The sequence below is a fragment of the Colletotrichum acutatum genome (genome assembly GCF_030867785.1).
Source record: "Colletotrichum acutatum strain CBS 112980 chromosome Unknown BDZ83scaffold_22, whole genome shotgun sequence".
Lineage (NCBI taxonomy): Eukaryota > Fungi > Ascomycota > Sordariomycetes > Glomerellales > Glomerellaceae > Colletotrichum > Colletotrichum acutatum.
The window spans coordinates 390,955-415,959 of NW_026849016.1; the positions used below are offsets into that span (position 1 = coordinate 390,955).

Genomic DNA, 25,005 nt, shown 5'->3' on the forward strand with positions numbered 1-25,005 from the left:
GGGCGTGCCCAGCGAGGTGGGTGGAGGTTGGCTCGTTGGTCCCGCGCCGGCTGGGGCCTTTTGCTCGACTAAGCTTCCCAATTTCCACCGTTCCCGAACTTTTCTTCCTTCTTTACTCTCTTGAGCTTTTAAGCATCATTATCTTTCCATACTTTGCAAGGAAGGCCGTTGATGTTGTTTTGATTTACCTTCCTTCTGGAGTGGCACGTGGCAACGGTGAGGAAGTCTCGTTTAGGAACTTAGCCCTTCATTTACACTCGCTTGGCCGATTACTTGAGTTCGAGTAGTTCAGGGTCGAGTATTTAGTTTCTCGTCCTCCTCTCCAGTCGCCACTCGATCTTCTCTATCCCCTGGCTCAACTCCATCAATAAGGCTAGTCCCCATCGGCGCATCATTCCCGTTTACAGCCTAAGGTCGAGCAAGAAGCCCACCCGCCCCAGCTCCGGCCCGCCGAGCTGCAAAAAAAAAAAAATCGATCATCAAAGAGAAGGAGACAAAGAGGTGGAAAAGCTAAAGCCAACTTTTCGTTCAGGGCACATGTTTACCTCCCAGTCGCAGAGCCAGGCTCTAGCAGCACGTGTAGACCATGGTAATTAACTTCCGCCAGCCCAGGAAGCGAGGTGGGCTCCTCTCGGTGAATGGAATAGTCCAGCACCTTGGCGGACAGAGGCACGTTGTTGGTATTGCGAAGCTCACTGCTCTGTTCACCGTTGGCTGTCATTACCCCTGCCTCTCCCATCCTCCAGGTTTAAATCCTCTGAAAGATACGCGTGCGTCTTGGGAGATTGCTTCAGACACCCACTCACATAGCAGGTCTCGGTTGCCTTATGCTCTCGCTTGCGCTCTTCCAGGCGTCAAGACTCTGAAGAATATTTACTTCTCAGGACGGTTTATACAGACCTTGAGACTTCTCTGCTCTCGAGCCGAGTCATGAAAATGCCTGGGGCAGCCTCGAGGTTTTAGCAGCGCCACGGTCAAGTTGCGATACTTTTCTTTCACTTGAGGTCCTAGGTCATCAACGCCCAGATACCGGTTCCAAGAGACCTGACTTTCGCTCCTGTAGTGCCATAATGTCCGCGTCTAGGTAGCTCATCCATCAACACCGACACCGGCCTCGAGTTCATCTGCCTAGCGCCAGCACATCGTTCCTTCTGGTAAACAAGCTTGCTTTACCCGGCCGTGATAGTTCTTCCAAGTTCTCCTTTTCCCCTCACCAGCTTCCCCAGGATATTTCTTCGGACATCAAATCTCCGCGAAGCAAAATCGTGCCCTCTCTTGCCATCCCCAGCTTCCTTTCCCCGCCCATCACCGCTGTTCCCCAGCCCTCGAACCACAAAGCATGCACCTCCCCCGCACCGCCTCTCCCCATTGACATGTATCTAACCGTCGTGCTATCCCCGGTGCGGACTAACGCCCCGTCTAAGCAACGTGCGTCCTTCTTCCAAGGGGGTTGATCAAGGCCGTATCTGATTGACGGAGGAGTCTGTCCCGAGGTCTAGTCTCCTTGTCGGCCTCTTGCTTCGACTCCAAATCCACAGTCCGCGGAAGAAATCATGTATATTCTCTTGTTTAACAGGGTACTGGTTGACTGGGCTCTGTTCGAGATCCCGAGGAGCCGATATGTTGTTACCCACGGGAGAGCCGCCTCCCCACAAGCCAGACTCAGAAGCGACTCTCAAGCGAGTGCGTTATTGTCCCGACGAGCAGGATGATGGGGCACCATCTCATCCGATATGATCGACAGTATGTATAGTGGGAGGGAACCATGTATCGTCAGCCAAGCCTCGCGTTCGCCTGATCCCGAGCTGTCTACTCTCTGGAACATCCCTCTCCTCTTCCGACGAACCTCCGGTCTCGCGATGATGCTACCCCGAGGGGAGAAGAAGAAAAGCTTGAGAAACTTGGACATCGGTTTTGATGACTATTTACCGTCACACTTCCTCGTACCCCGCAGATAAAGTCGGAGCCGCGGGTCGTACATATCAGTCTGGTATGGCGACTTTGTTCACTTTCTTTGGCATTGGCGCTATCAAGGTACTAGAGGCACTGGGGGCTCGCATTGACGATAGCGTAGCCCGCGGCTAACACGTCTGGGTCTTTTCGTACTCTTTGGAATTCTATCAAAAGCAAGACTGGCGACAGAGTCCATCGTTGAAGTCGAAGGAAACCAAATTCCTATTACTCGCATCGACATCGCAGATTCGTTTACTCGACACTCATCGAAGGACAGCCTTCCGTACGCGTTGAGCGGAGAGAACGTGTGAAGAGCGAGGTACCCAGAAGATTCAGTGCGGGTTCGGAAAGCAAGAAAAAAGGTATCATGTATTGTTGACTAGGCATAAACAAAACCAAATACTTTGCGCCAGAGAAAGCCTGACCTTACCGCAATTTTCCGCGGTGAGGTGCTCACCAGTCGGCACCAAGATTTCTTGCCGTAGAAACGCCATCCGCTCTCTATATCGTATTTCCTAATCCTGAGCGGTCACCAACCATCCTCCATTTCCCTCGTGCCGCGCCCACCGGGCGGACTCCCTAGATCCGACCGTCTTTGATTGAAAACCAACCACTTCTATCCCCAAGAAGTATGAGGCTCCGCCTTTGCTGGTGATTAAGATGCCTCTTTGGCAGTGCCATGGAGGTCCATTAAGTCAGCCAGAACATCACATCTCCAAAACGATCATCCCAGACCCTCTGGCTGAAAGATAAAGGGGTCAAAGAAGAGATACAAGCGCCCGCAGCCTATCAGCGTCAGAAAGCTTCGTCTGCTGCCTGGTATTCAACTCCAAATCTTGCGTTAACTCGAAAGGCATGCCGTGGCTTTCTCCGTAGCACCGGCTTTTCCAACTCCTGCGACGGCATATGATCGAGGCGAGATATAGTCACAGGAAAGTTACACACTGCGGGTACCTTTACTTTCCATTTGATGTCTGACCATTTGCTCGATCCGTCGGGCCATAATGACCAATGAGCTCTGAAGCCTCGTTCACGACACTCAGCCCAGCTGGAGCAGAGCTGTCACTCCTCGTTCTACCGTGGCCTCCCTCGCTGCTCCTACGCCGCTGGTGGACTGCAGGTGGCCGGCTCATGCCCGATAATCCGCTCCCTGACCGTCGACGCGTATCTGCCACGGCGTCCGGGACTGGTGAGGCGGCCAACTCCGGCACATATGGCGTCGAGTCGAGCTCCTGAAGCGGCGTTCGAGTACCTGCGCTGCCGTGATCACTGCTTGCTTCGCTGGCATTGCTCCAGTGGCGAAGATGCGCATAGGTTCCTTGGGAATCCGTACTTCCGCGATGTAGTCCGATCCACGCGCTCGACCCCTGGCTTGCGCGCTGACTCCTGTCTGGCGCTACATCGAAGTAGCCTCCTGTGTATGCCGAGTCGTAGCTGGCGTGTCGATCGGATCCTGAGCCTTGTGGCACTGCCTGATAGTCACCAACGGAGCCCGGAGTTCCACGATACGAGGGTGTCAAGTCGGCGGTCGTATCAGAATCATGTCTGCGGTGTGAAGGCCGAGGGGACATCATGAGCGGGTCTATGCTCAAATCATCGACCTCTGATGGTGTTGGCTTAAACTCATACATCGAGGGACGTGACTTAGCCCCTGAAGATGTTCCCTTGTTGCTCGTCTCGACTGCCTGGACAACCTTGTTGAGGTGTCGAATGATGATCCACGCAGCCACCAGCACAATGATGAGCAGGCCAACTCCTCCAGCCACGATACCCGCAATTTGTCCCGAAGTCAGTCCATCGCTGTTGCCATCGCCGCTTGAGATAGGTCGCTCTTTCGGAACAGTGCTCGGATAGTACTTAAATACAACTTGGTCCGGATCGGTCGCCCCTGTTGCTACTATCGGCGCTGTGGTAGGTCTTGAGGGTGTCAGAACAGCGGTTGCGGTTACAGTTGTGGTTATCGCCTGCGCGGCGTCGTTCGTCGTCGTGATCGTCGTTGTCTCCGTGACAGTTGAGGGTTCTGTCGAGTAGCAAGCGCTTATGGCGCAGCCCAATCCGTCTCGACAGCAGCCGTAGCTCAGACTAGCTGGGCATAAGTAGTAACTCGCCGGACATGACTGAGAGTATATGACTCCAGACGCCGGAACGCAATTTGAGCCTCTTTGACACTGGTAGCCTTCTGGGCAACAACCGCCTGGACAGCTTGCGTCAGCTCACGATACTAAGACAGGGGCCGGGAACTGAATCAACTCACCACCCAAGACTGTGTTGCATTGGTAATATCCTGGTTTTCCTGCGCAAGTTTGCGCTGCACTTGTGGTCGCGTAGCAAGAATCCGTCGCGCACGCATAGCCTGAAGCGCAACACCCTCCATCCAAGCTTGCCGCGCATGCAGAGTATCCGGTCGCACAAGTCGTTGTGCCCCTTCGATTGAGGTCGTGAAAGACCGTGACGTGTGCCTTTTCCAGGCGGTGCACCCCATCTCGTCTCTTGAATTCCGCCCCTTCGACTGCTCCGCCCAACAAGTCAACCCCCAGGTACAGCACGCAAAGCGAGCAAGCAATCGCCCTCATGGTGGCGGTGATCGAGCGGATAAGCACAAGCGTGGAGTAGAACAATTGAATTACGGAATCCGCCGATCATCTATGATTTTCCGGATCAGCGAGCGTTTTATCGACAGTCTCGAGTGTAGGTAATCGAACGAGCGACAGCGTAAGGTTCTGGAGAGATCGGCGGCGGTGTAAGGAGCGTTTGGATGATCTTTCGACTCGAGTGATTTGAAGAGCCGGTCAGGTTGGTTGTGAAGAGGGAAAGTTATGCTGGTGCCTTGAGGCGCGAGGAGGATCGAGATGACCCAACGGCAGGTGTGTCTCCGGGGGGCTGAGCGGGTGTACAGCACAGCACCGCAGAACCACAAGCAGTCACACCCCACGATATAATAATCGGCGATCGGGGGCACAGCAATAGGGCTGAAGGACGACGAAGATGGGGAAGTTGTTGAACAAAGCGCTTGTTTTCCACTTGGAAACTCTTCGGTCGTATAGCTCGCGCTGGCAGCGTCAAGTTGAACTCGATACCGCGCGTGCGTGTCTGTCTTCTTCTCGTCAGGTATGATCGACCCGACAGCGGGTGGATGCAGATGAAGATGGAAGAGAAGAGGGCGATCATGTACTGTTCGGGAGGGGAATGGACGGATCCCTAGATTGCGGGCATGTGTGACGGGAGGGCCGTGGCTCATAGCTGGCTCCACGGGTGCATCTTTGGGATGATGGGATTTCTAAAGTGGCTTTTCTGTCAGAGTGTCAGCACTCTGGATAACGGACTTACCCATAATGGGAGAAACGAGGGGTGATGTTCTTCCAATGGGAAGTGAGTAAAGTGTAGTCCCAGCCTCTGGTAAGCCACGATAGCACCATGGAGGAAGACCAAGGTGGAGGGGTATTTGAGAAATGGCACTTTCTCTGGTTGCTCTCGATCACCGCCATTGCTGCGAGTATGCTGGGCGCGACTGGTCTCAGACTCGAAGAGCGAATAGAAACGAAGCAGCTGACAACCTGGTCGGACGTTGTATGCGGTGATGCGGCACGACAATGCCTGTCTTACCGTCCAGAGTGGGCATCGTGTGGTGAGAACGTCGAAGGCCACCAATAAGACGAAGGCGTGAGCTGCAAGTCAACGACAAGCAGCCAACGGGAGCGGCAGCTCAATAGACAACGGGCTGGGAAGCAAGCATGCAGAGCAGCGGCTTGTCGCTGGAGGAGCCCGGGACGTAGATGCGAGTGGGCAGCTTGTTGGCGATGCGCATATTTGGGATTGCTGTCTGCAATGTGTTCCGTCCTTGGTCGTCTTTGGGGGCTGTATCCGAGTAAATGCGACACTGAGCCAACACCAGCGCTTCCATAGCTAACGACCAACAGCATCGGACGAGATTTGTTACGTCCGCAGTGACGAGCCTGCGGCCCAGACTTCTCGAGGAAGCATATGCAGATATCCCACAATATCTATTTGTGAAGATAAGATGTCCAACGAGGCTCATCATCACTTGATGAAACCACCTGTCGTCGAAGCCTTGGCTAGACATGGCCTCGAACTGGCCTCCAAGAGCGGACCAGTACCTTTGAAGAAGCTAGTCAATATCCGAGCCACAAGGATGGCTGCATATTCCAGAAAACAGAAGCAAGACATCGATTTGGTGCCCCATGTTGATGCTTGCAGATTTCCCGTGTCTCACGAATCAACGGCACCCTATACGCCAAACGGCTCTGCGAAGCAAGGCCAAGGCTTTGAACGAAGCTAATATCGAGATGACTGCAACAAGTCTGGTGAAGAAGAGATTCCATTACAAACTTGCAATAAAGTCGAGATTTCTTGATACACGTTTGTCTCAACTTGTGAAGGCCGAGTTGTGATGGCACAGTGGTGGATGAAGTCGACTTCGTTCGGCACGGACCTTGCGTTTGGATGACGCAGGGTATGGGATGAAAAAAGAAAGTTGCAAATGAGCGAACCATCCACTCGGATCTAGTTTGGCCATCAGATGAAAACTTGGGAATTTGGAGGTGTGCTGTTACTCGATCAGAAGCCTACCGAGTGTTCAAAAAGGCACCGAGGCAAATTCGCCCAATGCCTAACGGCATGACAAGAAGTGGCAGGAAGACTATTTGTATCTGCGTCGAGGAAACACTAAGAAACTAATACGACGGATCAAAGCCTGATGCTCGATGAGCGTCTCTGAGCCATCGATGAAATCGAGAGACACTGAAGTTCGGAATGGTGTCTTGTTTGCTTCTCGCAACAACGAAGATGCAAAAGGCAAGTTGCTTGGCTTGAGTTCTCTCCGAGAAGGCACGCACCCGACGGCAGAGTCCCGTCGGTGCCGGATGGGGTACGTATTTGTGGACTATTTATAAATCATCTCAGGCACAACGGCATGGCAGCGGCAGCGGTGGAGAATGGAAGGAAAGAGGGAAAGCCTATGATTGCCCATCCCATGGGCTACGGAGTATTGACAGTGGCCCAAGTCCCAACGAAAGGAACATTACCTGCGTAGCTGCCTGCACTGGAGGTAGAAGGGGGAGAAGATCGGCGTGATCACCGATGGAAACGGGCGAGGAAGGCGTGGACAAGGCGTGGGCGCGGCAGGCACACAGCAAAAGTTACAACTTAGCCGATAGCACCTGCCTCGATCTGGATATTCATTTGCCTGAGGCACTTGGAGTGAGGTACAAAATACTGATGAATGACACCCCAAGAGCGGAAAGAGCAGGGACGCCGCACGAATGCAGGTGCGGACTTCCCTTCCACGTGTGCTTCCCGTTTTCTGTGTGCCTGCCCGTAGGTATCTCAGGAATTACTCGCACTTTCCTCAATGTTTGATCTTCATACACCTGCAGTGTCTATTGGTTCGTTGGTATGGTGGTGAGAGGCAGCAAGAGAAGGAGCAAGTGCGGGCAACCATGCCGTGCTTGCCTCCCGTCACCAGTCTTCACGGTTTACCAGACTTCTACGCAGCCTCAGGCACGTCGTATTTAGATAATTGTAGAATCGGACAGGTAAACAGTCAACTCTTGCCAAAACAAATCTAGGAATAACACTCCTCCTCCCCTTACCTAACAAGGACCAAATTCCAGCCCTTGGCGAGGAACGACGACTCCACAGCAATATCGACGGAATAATGGCGAAAAAAGAGGGCAGAACTTTGGCTCTTTGCTCACTCCTAGGCCCCCAATGCGATTGGACAGCGCGAGGGAAACACCGTCGGCGGAAACCTCACCTTGTCAGTGGGCTCGTGGAGTCGAATCGTCCGCCTGAGGTGGGCTCTGGTCCCTTGGAGTTTCTTTACGACCCGCCGCCCAGCCCTCGTCTCCATTCACGCTGGACGCTCCCGCTGGTTGCCCGCAGCCCGACACTTCCTTCAAGAGTCCCCAGAATATCGACAGGACGCTCCGCTGATCAACTGCTACAAGTTCTGCTTTGGGAGACCTTCCCCGGATTCGTCTCATCTTTTGTCTTCGCTTCTGTCTTTCGCCAAAAAGACAAGCCAAACTCTGCCCTGTGCTTCGTGTGTACTGTTGTGCCGTCAATACCTGGTAGGGCACGGGCAACGGCAACTGTGAACGAATACAAGGGGGTCTCCAAGAATGCCATGCTTTAGGTGCCAGGGTTTACCATTCGCAGCCACCCGAGCAGCTCAAAGTACATACTACTGTCGTCCCTCTTGAGACTTACCTTGCAACCAACAAAATACATCTTTGTACAGCTCAAGTACGAGCCTCGACTTGGTGGTCTGTCCAGCTGAGGCAGACAAAACATTCAGAAAGATCGCCTTGACCGCTCAAGTCGCTCCCCTCACCGTCAACCTCCTCATCCTGCCACTCGCAAGCGTCGCAACCCGCACCCAGGATCCCGTCAGCCCGTCTCTCCTCCGTCACCTACCACCTGGCACCAATCTCGTCCTGCGCCATGTGGTAGCATCGGAGACACGAGGCCCGTCTAGGACTCTGGGTCTTACCCAGCTGGAAAGGGGCTGGAAGCCATCGAGAACATCGTCATAACCATCCAGTCTGTGTCATCTCCAGACTCCAGGCACGCTACCCCATGGCTTGGACGGATCAACGGCGGTTGAGGGCTCGGAGAATGCGGGGAAGAAAACCTTCTTCATCACTTGGCGGCCTGCCTCTAGGATCATGGGTGTGTGTGTGGTTGTGTCTGCGTCTCAACCACAGCTAACATCCCGAGCTAACGTAGCGCTCGAGTCGTGTCGTCACAAGCGTGTGCCTCGTCAAATGCTTGCATTCAATGAAAAAAAAGGCAAAAAGGAGCAGGATCATGGAGGATACATGCAGGGCTTGGCACCCACACACCCACGCACCCTACATCGTCCACCTGCATTCAGACCAACTGCCTTCGCTGATTGCCGTCATGCGCTCGATATCCTAATCAATGGCAATACTCGACAATGTCACAGTTCAAGTCCGATTTATAGGCTGCCAGTCAGTTCACGGCCCCTTGCTACACAACAATTACGGCCCATGGGAAATGAATTGAGCAGTGGCCATCTCGGGTCCGCTGGTAGACTGAAAGACGACACCGCGCGGCTCGATTGGTGGATAGACTAGCATAGTCAAGTGACTTGATTCATTCTTCTACAGCCCAATTAATCAACGCAACCGCAGCCCTGGCGACCCTACGGAGACAACCAGTTGTGCCAATCTCCAATTACAGCACTGCTCTTGGCGGAGCTCAAGCCTGGCTGCCTGGCAGAATCAGAGTTCCGAGCCGTCTGAACGACTACGCCATTTAAACTTTGCCGGTTGCTGCAGGGTCCAGAACACAGGTACCGATGGTATTCGTCCACTGACCATCGAGCTCTGGGAGACCTGCAAGGGAGAGGTGAACATCATCAGGCCTCAGGCAATAGTGGCAACGCAGATGGGCGTCCATTTCACATCAAGAAGGAGGCATGACGTTTCTGGCTCGCTACCGAAAGGAATGCGGCAGAAGCCTACAAAGCCATTCACGAGCCGGAACAGTTGTGACAGGTTCAGTGACTAGCCGGGGATTAGAAGCAGCAGAAGCGTCGTCTTAGCTTCGTTTCTAGCTGGGATGACCGTATACGAACTTTGCGAAGAACGCTACTCCACGCCACCTTCTCATTCTGTTCTATTTCTGCCCTATTCGGCTTCCGGTGGTTGGCAAAGGACGCGCTTTTGGCAGCTGGCATCGGACAATAGTAACAATGGCAGTCAAGTCCCGGGCGCGCGGCGTGGCAGCCAGGTATGGCAGATGCCTTGCAGCAACAGGCCAGTCACCTTTGACCAAATACTGGACGAGAGATTCAATGGGCTGTGTCGATTCTCAGAGGTGACAAGGCCATGGACGAACGGTGGTGTATTCGACGAGGGAAATTGGCAGCATTAGGGTCGAATCGTCACAGTGCAAGATTGTACCTCGCCGTGATTCAGCTAGAGTTCGAAAGAGTGCACATGGACACTACGAGACAGCACCTGTCGAAGGCTCCCCCGGTTCGTATGCCATCCCCTCAAGAACACATTAACAAATTATTACCAACCAGCATCTACCCTGTCATTTGGCCGCCCCCCTCTACTCCAACATCCAGACAAGTCTCCGTACCTACAAACGACAGTGCTGTACGAAGTCTCCTGTAGCTCTTCAGGCGTTGCTCTGGCTCACACCTCGCAAGGAAAGCCTTCCTCACGGCTACCAGTGACCACGCACACACAGACGGGAAGAAAATCACCTTCGCATCTCCCGCCAACAGAGAACAGGCACAGACACCAGTGCACCGCCATCGAGACCGGACTGGAGCCAACGGGCTGCAGACATGTCGACCGAGATTGTGACACCCATCTCCGCACCAAGAATCGCCGCTGTAACCCCGCAAATTTCTCCACCTTTCTGCTTCTAGCACATCTTAGTCTTCCAGGATCTCTTGGTCACGATGTGCGTGATGGCACCAGTCTTGTCAGCATTGGGAAGGACGCCGCCGTCGCCGGCTCTTGGGCGGCGGGCCTTGGGTACTCGCTCGGTACGCCAGCGCGACTTGGGATTCGACCTTGACCTTGGTCCATTTTGGTTGTTTTTGGGGGTGGGCGGGCTTTGTTGGAGAAAAATCGTCAAAACGCCTGGCTGAGCGAGCCCCTTTGCCCATTTGCCTCTTGAAGCCTGAAGGTTCTCGCCGTCTCGGACTCTGCCTCCTTTCTTTCAATGGTATTTGAGCCGGCTCTTACCCGACGTCTTACTTGACTCGCACGAGTGCTCTTTCGACTCTTCTTCTTCTTCTTCTCCCCATTCTCCGCCCTCTCCAAATTCCCCATATCTCGCCGTTCTGCTCCAGTCTCCAGAGGCACCACCTCCATTCCCCATCCCCCACGCCCTAGGAGAACGGACCAACAATACGCATTCGTCTTCACCTCAGCGCATCGGCCCCGGCCCCTGGTCTCCCAAGCTTGCGGCCCCGTCGAAAAAGGGCGAGAACAAGAACCCCAGAAAGAGAGAAAAGCTTTGCTCGTTAAAGCCCGTTTACCCTCGGCACCAGACCGACAAATCGATTCTTAAGCAGAAGGCAAGCAGTATTACGCTGGAACAGAGTCAAGGGGGGAAAAGAGAGACGAGGGAAATACCCACTACACAGACTTGGTCGACTCCCTCCAGTCTCCACGAGCTTCTCGATTCTACCTATTTCACCCCTCCATCCCATAAGGCACCACCAGCAAAACCAGCACCACCTTGCGCCCGCTGGCCCCGACCGTCACCTATTACTGCGGGACCCTACCCGACATCGTGAAAGCCCGTCTTCGCTCGTCTTCTAGGCCAAGTAGCCTCGGTCCACACACTCTCACCGCAGGCCTTCTCCCTTCTCTCCGTGCGTGATGTAGGTGTAGGGCAACTTCGTCCATATACCACATCTTTGAGAGAAACACAACTCCAGCAATCTTGAGAACCGCCATGCCTGTGCGCGCCGCAGGTTCCAGCTCTTGAGCATCATGTTGCTGTATACTAAACTCGCGCCGCCAAAGGCTCCCAAGAGACGATCCAGATCAGGTGAGTCGATACCCAAACGCTCTGCCCTCTGCCTCCGCTTTGTTCCCTCCCGCCCCCAGCCAAGTGTTTCTTGTTTGGGCCAATTCACTGCGCGATCGCGCTTCGCTATTGCCGCTCGAATGGCTTCGTGATGCTGCCCCAGATCTCGCACCCTTTGATCCCGTCATGACACACTTGCCTTTACTGGTCATAATTTGAGCCGATCTCTGACATGAACTCATTCGCTTCATGCAGGATGTACTTATTGGTGAGTCAACCCCAACCAACCCCTCTTCACTGTAATGACCCAAGCTCTTTACTGACTTCGTTGAACAGCAAAGAAAAGGTACGAGCCTCCCAATTCGGAGAACCAACTGTTCTCGAATCGCGGCAGCGAATCCTCCAAATCACATGCCAAACGGTTCTAACTGTGATTCTCCTGCCTGCAGAAAAAGAAATGCGACGAATCCCGCCCGCAGTGCTCTCGATGCGCCGAGCGCGGTCAGGAATGCTCCTACGAACCAGTCAAGCCTCGACAACGCAAGAAGCGTGATTCGATTGCCGGTTTCGGTTCCGACACAGCATCTCTCACGAGCGGAAGCGCCCTCATTCGACGATATTCAGCACCCGATGCTACCATTAGACGCTGGAAAGAGGAGGCGCTGGACGACGAAGACGATGGAGCGGCGGAGGAAGCCATTCTAGAGGAACCGGAAGACAGTGCCGACCCGCTGGCCTACGACTTCAAGAAGATGTTTGGTCTGCATCAGGACAAGGACGACGCTCCGTTGATCTCTCCGGTGGATTCTGTCGCTTTCAATCTTTCGCTGGATGATGCAGACGAGGAAATTGTTAGCCGTCGCTCTGTGCAACAGGATGCAATTCAAAATCTCGCAGTCACACGGGCTCAGCGCCACCCGGACCTGGCCATGATAGCGCCTGTCCCGGTGGCCTCGCCGCGTCTCGAGTTTTTGTTCCCGACGTTCTCCGAGTTCTCGGAACGGCCAAACCGTCGGGCGTTGGTTGACCACTTTACCAACGTCATGTCACACCTCATAGTGCTACGAGAGACAGAAGCCGGGAACCCGTTCCAGCAACTTGTGCTGCCGCTGTGCCACAGGAGCAAGACCGTCACAAACGCTATCTATGCGCTCGCGAGTGCACATTTGGAAAACAGAGGCTGCGGTCACACAGAAGAAAAGGCGGTCTATTTCCACAACCAGGCCATCCAAGGCCTGGCTCGGCTGATTGAACTAGGCGGGGAAGCAAACAAAAATGAGCTTTTGGCCACGATCATGTTGCTCGTCTATTACGAAGTAGTAAGTTTTCTTGTTTCCAACGTCTTCAACGCACTCTCAACTAACCGATCGATAGCTTGTGCAACAAGGCCGGTCCAATATCGTTGATGGCCATCTGAAAGGTGCCATTGCAATTATGAGCGGCAGCAGTGACAATACGGACCCGACCACCGCTTTTCTCGAACGCGTAAGTTTCGTCTATCCCGGCCTGTGTAAGTACCATTTGGCTGACCATTACGTCAGGCATTCCGTTTCTACGACGTTATTGCTGCTCTTTCTTTTGGCACAGCTCCCCTTTCCACCGCACCAGCGACAGGTTGCCTCATCCCCTTTCCACCGGTTGACTCTCCTACCACATCACCTCTCAACTCTGTCGATACACTACTTGGCTTCTCTACAACCCTCTGGCCCATCATTCACCGCCTTTCGAACCTCCTCGCTCTCAAGACTGAGCTCCAGACAGCCATCACCAACGGTCAGCTCACAAAGGTCGCTGTCCTGCGCTCCGAATTCGAGACCACTTCGGACGCAATTGAGCACGCACTCAAGCAATGGCAGCCCAGCTTTCCGCCAGGTTTCTCACCAGACACAATGGACGATCTGAGCTCAGATGAGCCTGATGCTGTTTCTGAGCGCGCACGCCTGCACTCGATTCTCAATAATGCCCTCGCTTACCGCCACTCTGCGTTTGTCTATCTTTACCGCAGCATTTACGGATACCCGAGGCGGCACCATCTTGTGCAACATCATACACATGCGGCACTAAGCCATTGCGCCGCAACAGTCAATCACGCCGGACCCATGGCGGCTCTTTTGTGGCCGCTGTTTGTGGCAGCATGCGAAGCCATAAGCCCGAGCGACCGACAACTAGCCCGACAGGCTTTTGTGGCCGTTGAACGCAGGCAGGGCATGACGAACATTCAGCGCGCGTGGACGATCGCACAAGAGGTTTGGAGGCGAGCAGACATGATTGACGATCATGCCGCGTACGAAGATCATGCCATTGGAATGTCCACACCTGGCCAACGGCTCGGCAAAGGAGCTGACTTGTGGAGACGAGTCAGCGAGGACATGGGCGTCACGATTGTATTTGGGTGAAGGGACACGAATCGTCGTCTCTTTGGATGCGTGCTTGTGCATCACCGCCCACCGTATATAGTAAGGAGTCATCGATGAGATTGAACGTAATGAGCAAAGACAGGCATACCAGGGAGGTGTGGTTTACATAAAAAAAAATTCTACGGGGGCGGGGGGTCAACGGTAACATGACGGTGGTTTCGGCGCTACCGGGTCTTTTGAAGTTGTACATGAGGAAGCAGTATTCCAAAGGGTGCCAACCGGAGCGGCATGTGTGTTTGCGGGATGAGGAGTTTATCTGAGTTTTACGATATCATCAACTTGTGGTAGGCGTTAGTTACTTCAAGTTTCTCTTCATCGTCTGACCTATCTTGCATGAGGCAACTTTTGACCGTGAATAGCATGGCTTTCTGTCCTAGATTAAGGGCAGCTGAGGGCCTAAGTGAAGGGTTTACCGCCCAGTCTCCGATCCCCAATAGGTAGTGCCGTCACTGGTGGCACCAGCCGGCGCGGGCTTCCCGTGGTTCCCGAGGGCGCAAGTGGGCTGACGCGTGCCTCGGGGATCTGGGGTAAAGCGGGTCATTTTTGATATGCCCTTGTGGGCAAGGAGGGTAGGGGAGGAGAGGGGAGGGGAAACCGGCATGATTCTGAGTAAGCCTGGCTGGATATTTCATGGAGGTGAGACAAATCGCCCGGAATTTCACTTTCTTATGCATGGTCAGGTGAGAATACTACACCAAGGGTTCTTGATGTTTGTTGAAAGGGGTTGGATGGATGAGCGAGGCTGGTGAGGTTTTGAGAGGGTACAGTATGGCAGGTGGGTGATGAGCAACATGGCTCTGTGAGCGCGTTTGGGTACCGGTAGCATGGGCTTGGCGAGAGAAGAGGTCGTGAGGGAGTTCTTCAAACATGAGGAGAGGATTCTGAGATGTGATTTAAGCAAGTGCCGACGCATTGGATACTTTCAGGGTGAGGGGGGGGGGGGGGGGGAAGTCTCCAAACTCGCGGTGGAAGTAACTGCCTGAAGCGATACGTTCCGACATGAAGTCTCTCTCTCTCTCTCTCGGCTCTTGCTCCTAGTAGTCACGAATCAATCTCCTCACCGATACCTATGCCCGGCTTGTGCAAGCGGTGAGACTCGGTGGACGGCAGTTTGAGAGAGGACAGAGTTTGGATGATGGCACGTGTATGTGTGTGGGTGGCCATTTTGGTCAGTTATCAGCTTTAGTATTGAAGCCTGAGTTGGTAATCTTTCGGACCAAATCGCACGAGGCTATGCTCAAGGTACACGAGATTCCCTGAATGAATTTCGAGTGATGGGTGTTCACTGGACTTGGTCCGTGTCTTGTCGAGATTGCTCGGCCCATGGCAATGTGCTCACTTATACCTTTTCTGCCCAGTAGCCGCGCTTCTTCGGAGGTAGCAACCCCCTCGCCTTTTACCAAGCAAGAATGCAAGATGCATTACAGACTAAATGGATGCAAAACGGACCCGAAGACGCGGAGACTGGTTGAGGTGATTGATGATCATCTCATGCGGATGCCGACTTGACGGATGACGGACCCAGTTTTTCGTGCTTTCCATTGCTTCGGAACTGCTGTGTGCGGGAAGGTGCAGTTGTCTGGGGTCACAATACAATGTGATGAGGCAGGAACCTTCCATTTTCATTCTTGGAGAGCTCTTTCCTCCTGGATTGAATACTTAGTAACTTAGTACAATAAGTTAGGAAGGAGCATAGGTAGATACCTTAGAATGGGATGAGATGGAATTCTCCCATGATCAAGTGCCTTATTAACTACCTACAATATGCATCAGATGGAAGCATTAATTGAATCGTTTCCCTCCGCTTTTCTCCCCCGACCCGACAGGACCCTGGTCCAGACTGCATCCTGCGTCTCCCACCATCCATCCATCTCACCTTGCCCCCGATCCCTTTTCCCCGTCTTCCCCGAACACCAACAGTCCATCGTCCAGTCGTCCGCCAGTCCAGTCCACCGCACGATCGCTCTCCCGACATCCCGTCCAAAGAACGACGAACCATAACCACACAACCTGTCCTGCGCCGCCCTCCGATGCCAATCTAAGACAAGACGAGACAAGTTCCAACGACGCCGAGCGTCCATGCCTACGCCTACCTACCTTACGCCATACTCCCACTTCGAACTCCGTACGCATCAACATCATCGTCGCCTGCGCCTCTCCCGACCGCCTTCATCCCCTAGTGCCCCCAGCATCCCCCCTCCCCTCATTCTTCCTCGCTCGTCTTCGTCACCCCCTTCCTCGGTTGCCTTCGCTCCTCATCTGCCGCATTGCCCAGTCACCATTTACCACCACTCACCAAGCCAGCCCGTCCAAGGTTGCTGATCTTTTTCTGCCCATCTACTTTCTTTCCCCCTCCCATCCCATCCTATCCCATCATCTCATCCCCCCTTTGTTGGTGGTGTAATTAGTGCAGGTAACCCGTCCGTTGCCACCTCTCACTACTTTCTTTTTATCCCCCTCCTCGGGACGGGATGAAACGGCCATGTTTCTACGTTGCACGACTACAGCCCTCAAGACATCTCCATTTCTTCCATGAGACTTCCCGCCGCCATGTCCCACCTCCATCCAACACACATTTGACTTCCGTCGCCCGATCCCTCAGCTGAAGCTTGAGCCCTACCCGCCTGGATCTGGAGCTACAGCACCGCGTCTCCACCAGAACCCCTTTACATCCTGCACAACCCAAGCTTCCCCCAAGGCACGCCGCACCTATCGAATACCTAGCACTCTGCCCCGGAAGCTACACCCCGGTTTAAGCAACCCGCTACAACTCTCGTCGCCCCTCAGAGCCGGGAGATACCTGCCATCTCCACCCAGGCCTGACCTGACTTGGAGGCCCAACGTGGATCACTCTCCGCTGTTCTGCTGCTGCTGCTGCGCCCGCTGCTGTTCTGTCGCTACGCAGTAAAGTCTTCTATCGCTGGTCTGGTCCCCTCTGACCCTTTCAGTCACTCTCCGCCCACTGCAGCGCAGCATCATGCTGCGTCGCTATTGAGAGGTTCCTTCACCTTGCGCGCCATGACCTCCATCGTCAACGGAGCGACCCCCGCGCCCAAGCAGATCCGCTTCGTCACAAACCAAGGCCATCCGCCATCCAAAAGACGCAGGATCAACGCCGCGTGAGTTTTCTGCTTTGCTGCCTTTCTGCTGGTCGTTGCTGTAGTGCTGCTGCTTTGCTACACAGCTGCTGCATGTCCGCCCATGAACCGATTCTTGCATGCAGGAGCTAACGTGACTCGGCCCTCGACAGATGCCTGACCTGTCGCAAACGAAAGACGAGATGCGCCGGCGAGCGCCCCAGCTGCTCAACTTGCGCCAAGAACGGACACACTTGCTTGGGTTATAATGAAGTGATTGAGAAGAAATCTTCAAGTGGCGCCATCGCCACCCGAGATCCCCACCATGACGAGGACGACGACGTAGAGGAAGACGAGGACGAAGACGAACACATCCGGGAAGAAGAAGGAGGAGGAGGAGGGAATCCCGACAAGAGGAAATACGGAAAGAACACAGCTACTGGCCGACGCCTCTCTGGACTCAAATCAGAAGGCGAACAACCGCCCAAGACCGTTGTCGAAACCAATGCTGGCCACTCGCCGACCTTTTTGCGGCGTTCGTCAGAACATAGCTCTCGTGACCAAGACCAGAGCTCTGGACCTCGACGACCCTCACATCCTCGCGCAACATCCTTCTCCGACGATGCACGCAGTACGCAGAGTCGCTCTCCCGTGTCGCACCATACAGATCGCCACAGGGTGCCCTACTTTCGCTACTTTGGCCCGACGGCCATCGTTCCCGGCTACAAGCAGATGGTGGTGTCTGTACGGGACCGCAGGCGAAGCACTGGCGGGTCTGCTGGTGCTACATCTCCAAGCTCCGGTTCAAGTGTGGTCCAGTCCATGGGAATGGCTCTGTCAGGCATACCTCAGCATGAAGAGGTCGCTGTTGCCGACGAGGACCTACCAGTCTACGACCCCAACGATCCTGCGCCAGTCCATCCCCTGGTCCTGCATCTAGTCAAAACATTCTTCTTGCATTTGGGCTGCAACTATCCCTTCTTGAAGGAGGATAACTTCATCCGTATGGTCAAGGAGAAGCGCGTCGAGCCAATTCTTGTCGATGCTGTTTGTGCGTTGGCCGCACGTTTTTCCGACTCGCCACAGCTCGGGCATAGTAAAGACGAAGAGGCGTCTCATGCTGAGCAAGGCCAGTTCTACGCCCACAGAGCAAAGGCTGCCACCGTTGACACTTTCCCCTGTCCGTCTGTAGGCGCTGTTCAGGCGCTTTTGATGATGGCGTACGAAGGTTTTGGGGCAGACCAAGACAGTGCTTTGTGGATGTATTTGGGTCTGGCCATTCGCATGGCCGTTGACCTGGGCCTGCAGAAGATGGTCGGCGTGATATATCAAGGTGAAAGAGACCCTTGGTACACTCGCCACGGAGACCAAGCGAGCAGTGATGCGGGAGCAACCGACGGTCCACAAGAGGACGACAACGGTCTCACCCGCGAAGAGCAGCTCGAGGTTGAGCAAGAACGTACCGATACGTTCTGGGCTGTCTTTGTTCTTGACAGAGTAATATCTTCTGGAACAGGCAGGCCTGTGACAATTCGTGATGACGACTTCGAATTGGCTCTGCCGGTATCAACTCTCGACCCGGCATCGGGCTGGCCGGCCCCCTTTCCCGTCTTCATCCAGATCATCCATCTTTACGGCCGTGTATCCGACGTTCTAAATAACATTCGCAACGCAAATGACCTGACATCAGAGAAGTGGGCAAAGCTTTCGCGGATGGAGCATGAGTTAACGAAGCTCTACCAAAAGCAAGATCCCCGGCTACACTTCAGCGTCTCTAACTTCAAGACGTACTTGAAGTTGGGGCAGGGCACGAACTTCATCCTTCTTCACTTCTGGTTTCATGCGCTCATCATTATATTGCACCAACCTACTCTACTCACCCCTTTTGGCTCGTTGAGGAGCACACATCAGCTTCTACCTAATAGTCGCGAGCTTTCCATGTCTAGCGCCAAGACGATTGCCGATATTCTCGCCTTTGCAGAACTCATCGACCCCAAGAGCTTCATAGGAAACCCGTTCACATCCCAGCCCATGTACATTGCTGCATGCGCTTTCCTAATGGAGTCTATTGCGAACGCGTCGAACCCCACGTCGAGAGAAACATCTCCGCCAAACGAGCCCAAGATGGAGGGTCAGAGACAAAAGTCATCCTCGCATGAGCAAAGAATGTCTACCAAGCACTCTCTCCTAGCGTCGGCTGCCAACCAGAATTACTCTCGTTGCTACAAGAGCCTCCAGCAATTGCATAAGTATTGGGGCGGAGTCAAATACATCCTGACAGCGCTCGACCAGAAGTCCAAGGGCATATGGGACTGTGAGACGTACACCAACGAGGAGTACGAGAGCGCCCGACTGCCTCGCCGAGGCTCAATTGGCGGGCGTTTCCCACATCCATCGACGCCCAATATGCCGCCAATCGCCTGGTCCCTTACGGGCACGACAAACTCGCCAAACTCGAGCCTTACGCTCATGTACCAGAACATGCATGCTAGTCAGTCTGGCCATCACGGCACCATGCAACCTCAACAATCCAACATTCCCACATCTGCGCCTACACCCCCTGGGAACATGATATATGACCCAATCCGTCAGAGCTTGCCCGAGGCGGCTCCCCAATCCATCTTTGCTACTGCATATCCTCAACCACTTATTTCTGCCATGCGACAAACGTCACGTTCTCACCATACGCAGCGCTTGTCGACATCATCTATGAGCCCAACTAATCAAGGAAGAGGCCATTTGCAGTTTGAGGGCATCCATGAAGAGCAAACTTCACCTCCAGCACGCCACGCCGGGCCAATGTTGGCTGCCACTTCACACCCTCAGCAACCGACGTCTTTCACACCTTCGTCACACAACTCTGCAGGATATGACCACTCCATGATGCCATCGGTCTCGCCATCTGGCAATATGCACGATGCGGTATCGCAACAGCATCATAACGGGCAGCATATTGCTTTCGATCCTACATACGCCAACGCGACATACTCCTATCTCGGGCAAGGCATGGGTCCCATCACAGATGTCATCACCTTTGAGAACCCGATTGATATCGGAGCGTTGGGGTTGCCAAACGAGATGATGCCACCATGGTTGGAATATCTGCCTGGGGATGTGTTGGGTCTATTTGAAAACAACAATATGGATCCAGGCTCATAAGTTACTCACTATCTTGTCGATATAACCGGAATCACCATCATCTGCGATCATGTTGCGCCTTATTGTCGTTCCACAGAACTGGACTGTCATTTTACATATATATACCCTCAGAAGTACGATCAATCGGCATACTACGAGCCGGGGCTTGCTTGGGCAACGAAAATCTAGGGGTTGGAATGGAAACGAAAAAGATTATGGGCGGACTGTGTTTTGCGCTATGGCAAATTATTTGATGATAACGGTCTGAGATTTGGTGCAGCCTTTTGGCCGCGTAGTGTTCAGCGTTGTTGATATGCATTATTTGGCGCTGTATTATTTATTCCCAGTTTGTATTCTTAATGAAGGCGGAAATTTTCAGCGCTTGTTTCTTCCCAACATCGTGGTTGGAACACAGTTGGGATTGGGAAATCAACATTCATCATATCAATAAAGGGAATTGTCTACAATGTAGCTCAATTGCCTTGATGTACGTCTTGAGCTGACTTCCATTCTAGTTCAGGAAGCCTCACGTTTGTCGGTAGTCGGTAGTTCACCCGGGGGCATCGGAGCAGCGGAGTCGGAAGATGCTTGGCGGCTGGGTGTAGCCGGAGAGCTTCCCGAGCTTACCTCATCCGCTGAAAGAGCGGGCGGGAAGATGGCGAATTTGAGTCATGATGGAGGGCGACTCTGACGCAGGTGTCGAATCTACACCACGGCGGGCATCGCAACGATGTTTCAGGGACGTAAGATGTACGGAACAGAACTTGGGCTCTGGTGGCCTCGATGTGCGCCGCGAAGAGAGCCGTGGATGGAATTGCTAATGCCCAGGAACACCAAGGTTAAGGATTAGGTAATTATCACAGATTCCAACGGCGATAGCTACGCAGTCGTGGCAGTCAGGCAGCGGGAGGTATCCGTATCTCTAGATGGCCATCCCGGACAGCTCTGACGACACTGACGGGCAAACACATGGGTCAATGGAGGGCGCTAAGTGGACGGGTGGATCCCTTTTGGTTTTTTGCGTGCTGCGTTGGAAGGAAACGAAAGAGAAAAAAACTTGAACTGCGACGATGGAATGCATAGCAAGGCGTGCCAGGACTGGATGTTGCGGGAGGACCGCCCCGGCTAAACCTTGGCCGACCAGCGATTGTCCACGCAAAGATTTTTCCGAGAGACCGAGCAAGAGCTCACCCCGGTCGGGTCCAGTCTGATAGCAGATACGTACCGCTCGAGCAGTGCGCAATCGCGGGTACCCGAGTAATCCCGAGCCAATCTTTTCCGCTGCAAAGGACAAGTTCCCAATTGCGCCTGTCTCGGTCCTAGGTCGCTCCTTCCCCCAGCCGCGGCGCCGCTAAAAAAAGGCCTCACAATTTTTCCCCGGCCACCCTACCTACCTTACTTCCCGTCCCTCGACAACAACAAAAAAGTTTCTCCCTTTTTAACCATCCATCCTCCATCCCCTTGAACTTCACGATCCCTTTGCGCGGCTCTTCGTGACAAGTCCCTCCCCACTCAGCCTTTTGTATTTTTTCTCCGGTTCGATTCACACATCACATCCACAATGGCCTCTTCTGTTCCCTCCACCGGCTCGGCCAAGGTCGACGCCGTCGTCGAGAAGGCTGCTGCCGCCGCCCCTGGCCAGCTCTCCGGCCTTGCCCTCTACTCCAGATTCGCCCTTGCCGGTGCCGTCTGCTGCTCCGTCACACACGGTGCCCTCACTCCCGTCGATGTGTAGGTGCTTTCCCTCTGCCGAATTCCTGAGTTAGGAAGAATCTTTTCCCTGGCCGGTGCGCGCGTGTCCTTTCACAAGCCAAATGGCGGACAGTGGAAGAGAAAAGCCGCAATTCACCAGCGAAGCTCTCTGCTCAATCGCGGCGGACGACAACGACATACCGTAATGGTATCGATCCCATTGGCACAATTGGCTAACATGGCATAAACAGCGTCAAGACCAGAATCCAGCTTGACCCCGCCACCTACAACCGCGGCATGATTGGCGGCTTCAAGCAGGTCATCCAGAACGAGGGTGCCGGCGCTCTTCTCACTGGCTTCGGACCTACCGCTGCCGGGTACTTCCTCCAGGGCTCCCTGAAGTTCGGTGGATACGAGTTCTTCAAGCAGCAGTCCATCAACTTGATCGGCTACGAGAACGCCGTCAACAACCGCACTGCTGTCTACCTCGCCTCCTCCGCTGCCGCCGAGTTCTTCGCCGACATTGCCCTGTGCCCCCTTGAGGCCACCCGTATCCGTCTCGTCTCCGAGCCCACCTACGCCAACGGTCTCATCGGTGGCTTCAGCAAGATGCTCAAGAACGAGGGTGTCGGTGCCTTCTACGCCGGTTTCGGACCCATTCTGTTCAAGCAGTAAGTGCAATATCTTTGCGTCAATATATCATTGGCGCGCGCGATGCGGCGTGACACGTAATCAAGGAGAACAACACAAGCTGACACTACCTTTTCAGGATCCCCTACACCATGTCCAAGTTCGTTGTCTTCGAGAAGGTCTCCGAGGCCATCTTCCGCCAGTACCCCAAGAACACCCTCTCCGACGGTGCCCAGACCGCCGTCAACCTCGGCTCCGGTCTCATGGCTGGTTTCGCCGCCGCCATCGTCTCCCAGCCCGCCGACACCATGCTCTCCAAGATCAACAAGACCAAGGGTCTCCCCGGTGAAGGCACCACCTCCCGCCTCATCAAGATCGCCAAGGAGCTCGGCATCCGCGGCTCCTACACCGGTATCGGTGCCCGTCTCTTCATGGTCGGTACCCTTACTGCCGGTCAGTTCGCCATCTACGGCGACCTCAAGAAGGCCCTCGGTGCCACCGGCGGTGTTGAGATCTCCAAATAAACAACGACTTGACGAACCGGGAAGACGAGGCGAGAAGATGATTGGCGAAGAAGACGAAGAAGCATGGTGTTGGTTTCTGGATGAGGACAGAGATGTCTCCTCCGTCCCCTCTTCATCACCCTGGATCCAGGATTGTATAACTCCAGGAATGAACCTAAACGGCGGGGAACCACATTTTTATGATATCCTCTCACAGCAGCAAGCAGCATTGCTGGCCCCCCTCCTCCACTAGATGGGGGCTGCATTTCTTCTCTGCATTAGAAATTTTTTCTTTAACGAACATCGGCCTGGGTAAACTTCTTGTTTCATCTGTTCAGCAAGACTCCTTGGAGGGCATGGGGACTTGGGTAATCTTTTCAGGAAAACTGCCTATCATAGAAGCATAGAGCATGATAGACGAAAAGATGGCTGGCCTGCCGGAGGGTTGTATAATAGTCGCTTTGTAGTTTGCAATCATAGACCGGGAGTTTGGACCTCTCAGTTGCTTCCAACTGTCGTGAAAGCGAATGTTTATGTGTGATTTGTTTATGGGTGTTGTCTGTATACTGGGAGGATAAGCTGCTCAGCAATGTGCCTGACAATAAACGCAAGCCACTGACGAAATCACAACATGACATTTCTCATCAGCAAAGCGGGATCGAGCCTAAGTTGTCACGATCATCAGAGCACTTCATTTCTAAAAATTCACTAGTTTGTCCGTAGAGAGAGGACGGCACGACGGATAGTTGGATTGACTTTTGTGCCCGTCAAAGCGGCCCGGCAACTGGGCCATGCCGCCATGCCACCACAAATGGGATGGGCACTTGGACTGTAGGCTGTAGTACGGAGTCAAGTGGACCACGGATAGGATGGGAAGACCGGATGGGATCATCCGGGTGGCTAAGACGGTACCCAGACCGGTCACCGACATTTTGACCCCCTGGAGACAGGAGCTATCAAAATGGAGAGGGAGGAGGGTCTTGGATTCCTGTTGATGGTGCAACTATCTCTTTATCGGCTTCACTAGATGACGTCAAATCAGCTGTGCGAGAGGGCAGGTATATGTTTTTTTGCGTATATGTTTCGGAGTCGAGTGGAAGGGAACTTTACGTGGGCAAGAGAGCGTGTAAACCCTTTTATTTCAGGCTCCTTGACAATAGCAACACAGATGGATTATGAAAGTACAGATTACATCCTGCACAGAAAGGTCATGACACTGCAGATTCGTACTCCGCACATGAGTATCCTCCCCCAACCATCCGGATTCAAGACTGAACATGGAGGCAAAGAACTCAATTGGGCGAAAAGAAGGGCATCAAAAAAATGGCATGGTTGGGCGCAGGAAAAGATTTGCGGGTCACATTTCCACCCCCACTCCGTCACCAGTGACCGTCCACCACCCACCAGACACCCCCCGTGTTTCGACCCGGCAACCAAAGTAAACAAAACAGATGAGCAGCAGCACAGCTCACGCAACCCCAGTCGATGCGCCAGCCACTCCCGTCACTTGTCAATGCAAAGGCAAATGCAGGATGCATCCTGGGGCCTATCCCGACCCTTTAGACTGAACGCGCCTCGCCTCACTCTCACCGCAGCTCTTTTTTTTCGTGAATGCCCAACCGGCGCCAAAAGACGAGAGGAAGAAAACCCACTTGCCATAGTTTGACCAACCACCGGGAGACAACGAAGCATCACATATTAGCCGAACACCTCTCTCTACCTCTGTCTATCTGTCTGTGTTTCTGTCTGATTGTCCAGAACAAGTTCAAAGTCAACATTGGAAAGTCTCTCTCCAAACCAAGGTCCCACCTTGATTTTACGCAGTACCTGTTCGAACAGAGCACCACATTTCCACCAAACCATCCCAAACGAACCACCTTCAAAACCGGTTGCTCCCTCGACCCGTCCCGGACCGGGGGTCATAAACAGACTGGAATTATAGGGTACCACCCCCACACGCAGCTTCCTCACGTTTCTCGAGACGACTTGTGTCTCTCTTTCTCGTCTCTAAAGAGAAAGGAGGATTATCCCAACCCGCATTCACCGCATTCC

General features: G+C 53.7%; 5 protein-coding genes across 5 annotated transcripts; 3 read left to right on the forward strand and 2 right to left on the reverse strand.

Annotated features, from left to right (window-relative positions):
- Positions 1-2,409: 2,409 nt before the first annotated feature.
- Positions 2,410-4,646, reverse strand: BDZ83DRAFT_189064 (uncharacterized protein). Its single transcript, XM_060501581.1, has 2 exons — positions 4,208-4,646; positions 2,410-4,147 (listed from the first exon to the last, which is right to left on the reverse strand). The coding sequence occupies exons 1-2, from the start codon at positions 4,524-4,526 to the stop codon at positions 2,910-2,912; spliced, it is 1,557 nt and encodes a 518-aa protein (XP_060367838.1). The 5' UTR covers positions 4,527-4,646; the 3' UTR covers positions 2,410-2,909.
- A 1,332-nt stretch (positions 4,647-5,978) lies between these two features.
- Positions 5,979-6,535, reverse strand: BDZ83DRAFT_189080 (uncharacterized protein). Its single transcript, XM_060501582.1, has one exon. The coding sequence runs from the start codon at positions 6,462-6,464 to the stop codon at positions 6,084-6,086; it is 381 nt and encodes a 126-aa protein (XP_060367839.1). The 5' UTR covers positions 6,465-6,535; the 3' UTR covers positions 5,979-6,083.
- A 5,217-nt stretch (positions 6,536-11,752) lies between these two features.
- On the forward strand, positions 11,753-13,892 carry BDZ83DRAFT_717621 (fungal-specific transcription factor domain-containing protein; the record flags this gene model as incomplete). The annotated part of the gene is made up of 4 exons (XM_060511967.1): positions 11,753-11,764; positions 11,946-12,815; positions 12,871-12,981; positions 13,038-13,892. 4 exons carry the CDS (start codon positions 11,753-11,755, stop codon positions 13,890-13,892), a joined length of 1,848 nt encoding a protein of 615 aa, XP_060367840.1.
- Positions 13,893-16,931: 3,039 nt separating this feature from the next.
- BDZ83DRAFT_749831 (fungal-specific transcription factor domain-containing protein) lies at positions 16,932-20,149 on the forward strand (the record flags this gene model as incomplete). The annotated part of the gene is made up of 2 exons (XM_060513825.1): positions 16,932-17,032; positions 17,164-20,149. The coding sequence occupies 2 exons, from the start codon at positions 16,932-16,934 to the stop codon at positions 20,147-20,149; spliced, it is 3,087 nt and encodes a 1,028-aa protein (XP_060367841.1).
- Positions 20,150-21,419: 1,270 nt separating this feature from the next.
- Positions 21,420-23,460, forward strand: BDZ83DRAFT_612067 (mitochondrial carrier domain-containing protein). Its single transcript, XM_060507696.1, has 3 exons — positions 21,420-21,859; positions 22,072-22,491; positions 22,590-23,460. Exons 1-3 carry the CDS (start codon positions 21,690-21,692, stop codon positions 22,972-22,974), a joined length of 975 nt encoding a protein of 324 aa, XP_060367842.1. The 5' UTR covers positions 21,420-21,689; the 3' UTR covers positions 22,975-23,460.
- The last annotated feature ends 1,545 nt before the right edge of the window (positions 23,461-25,005 follow it).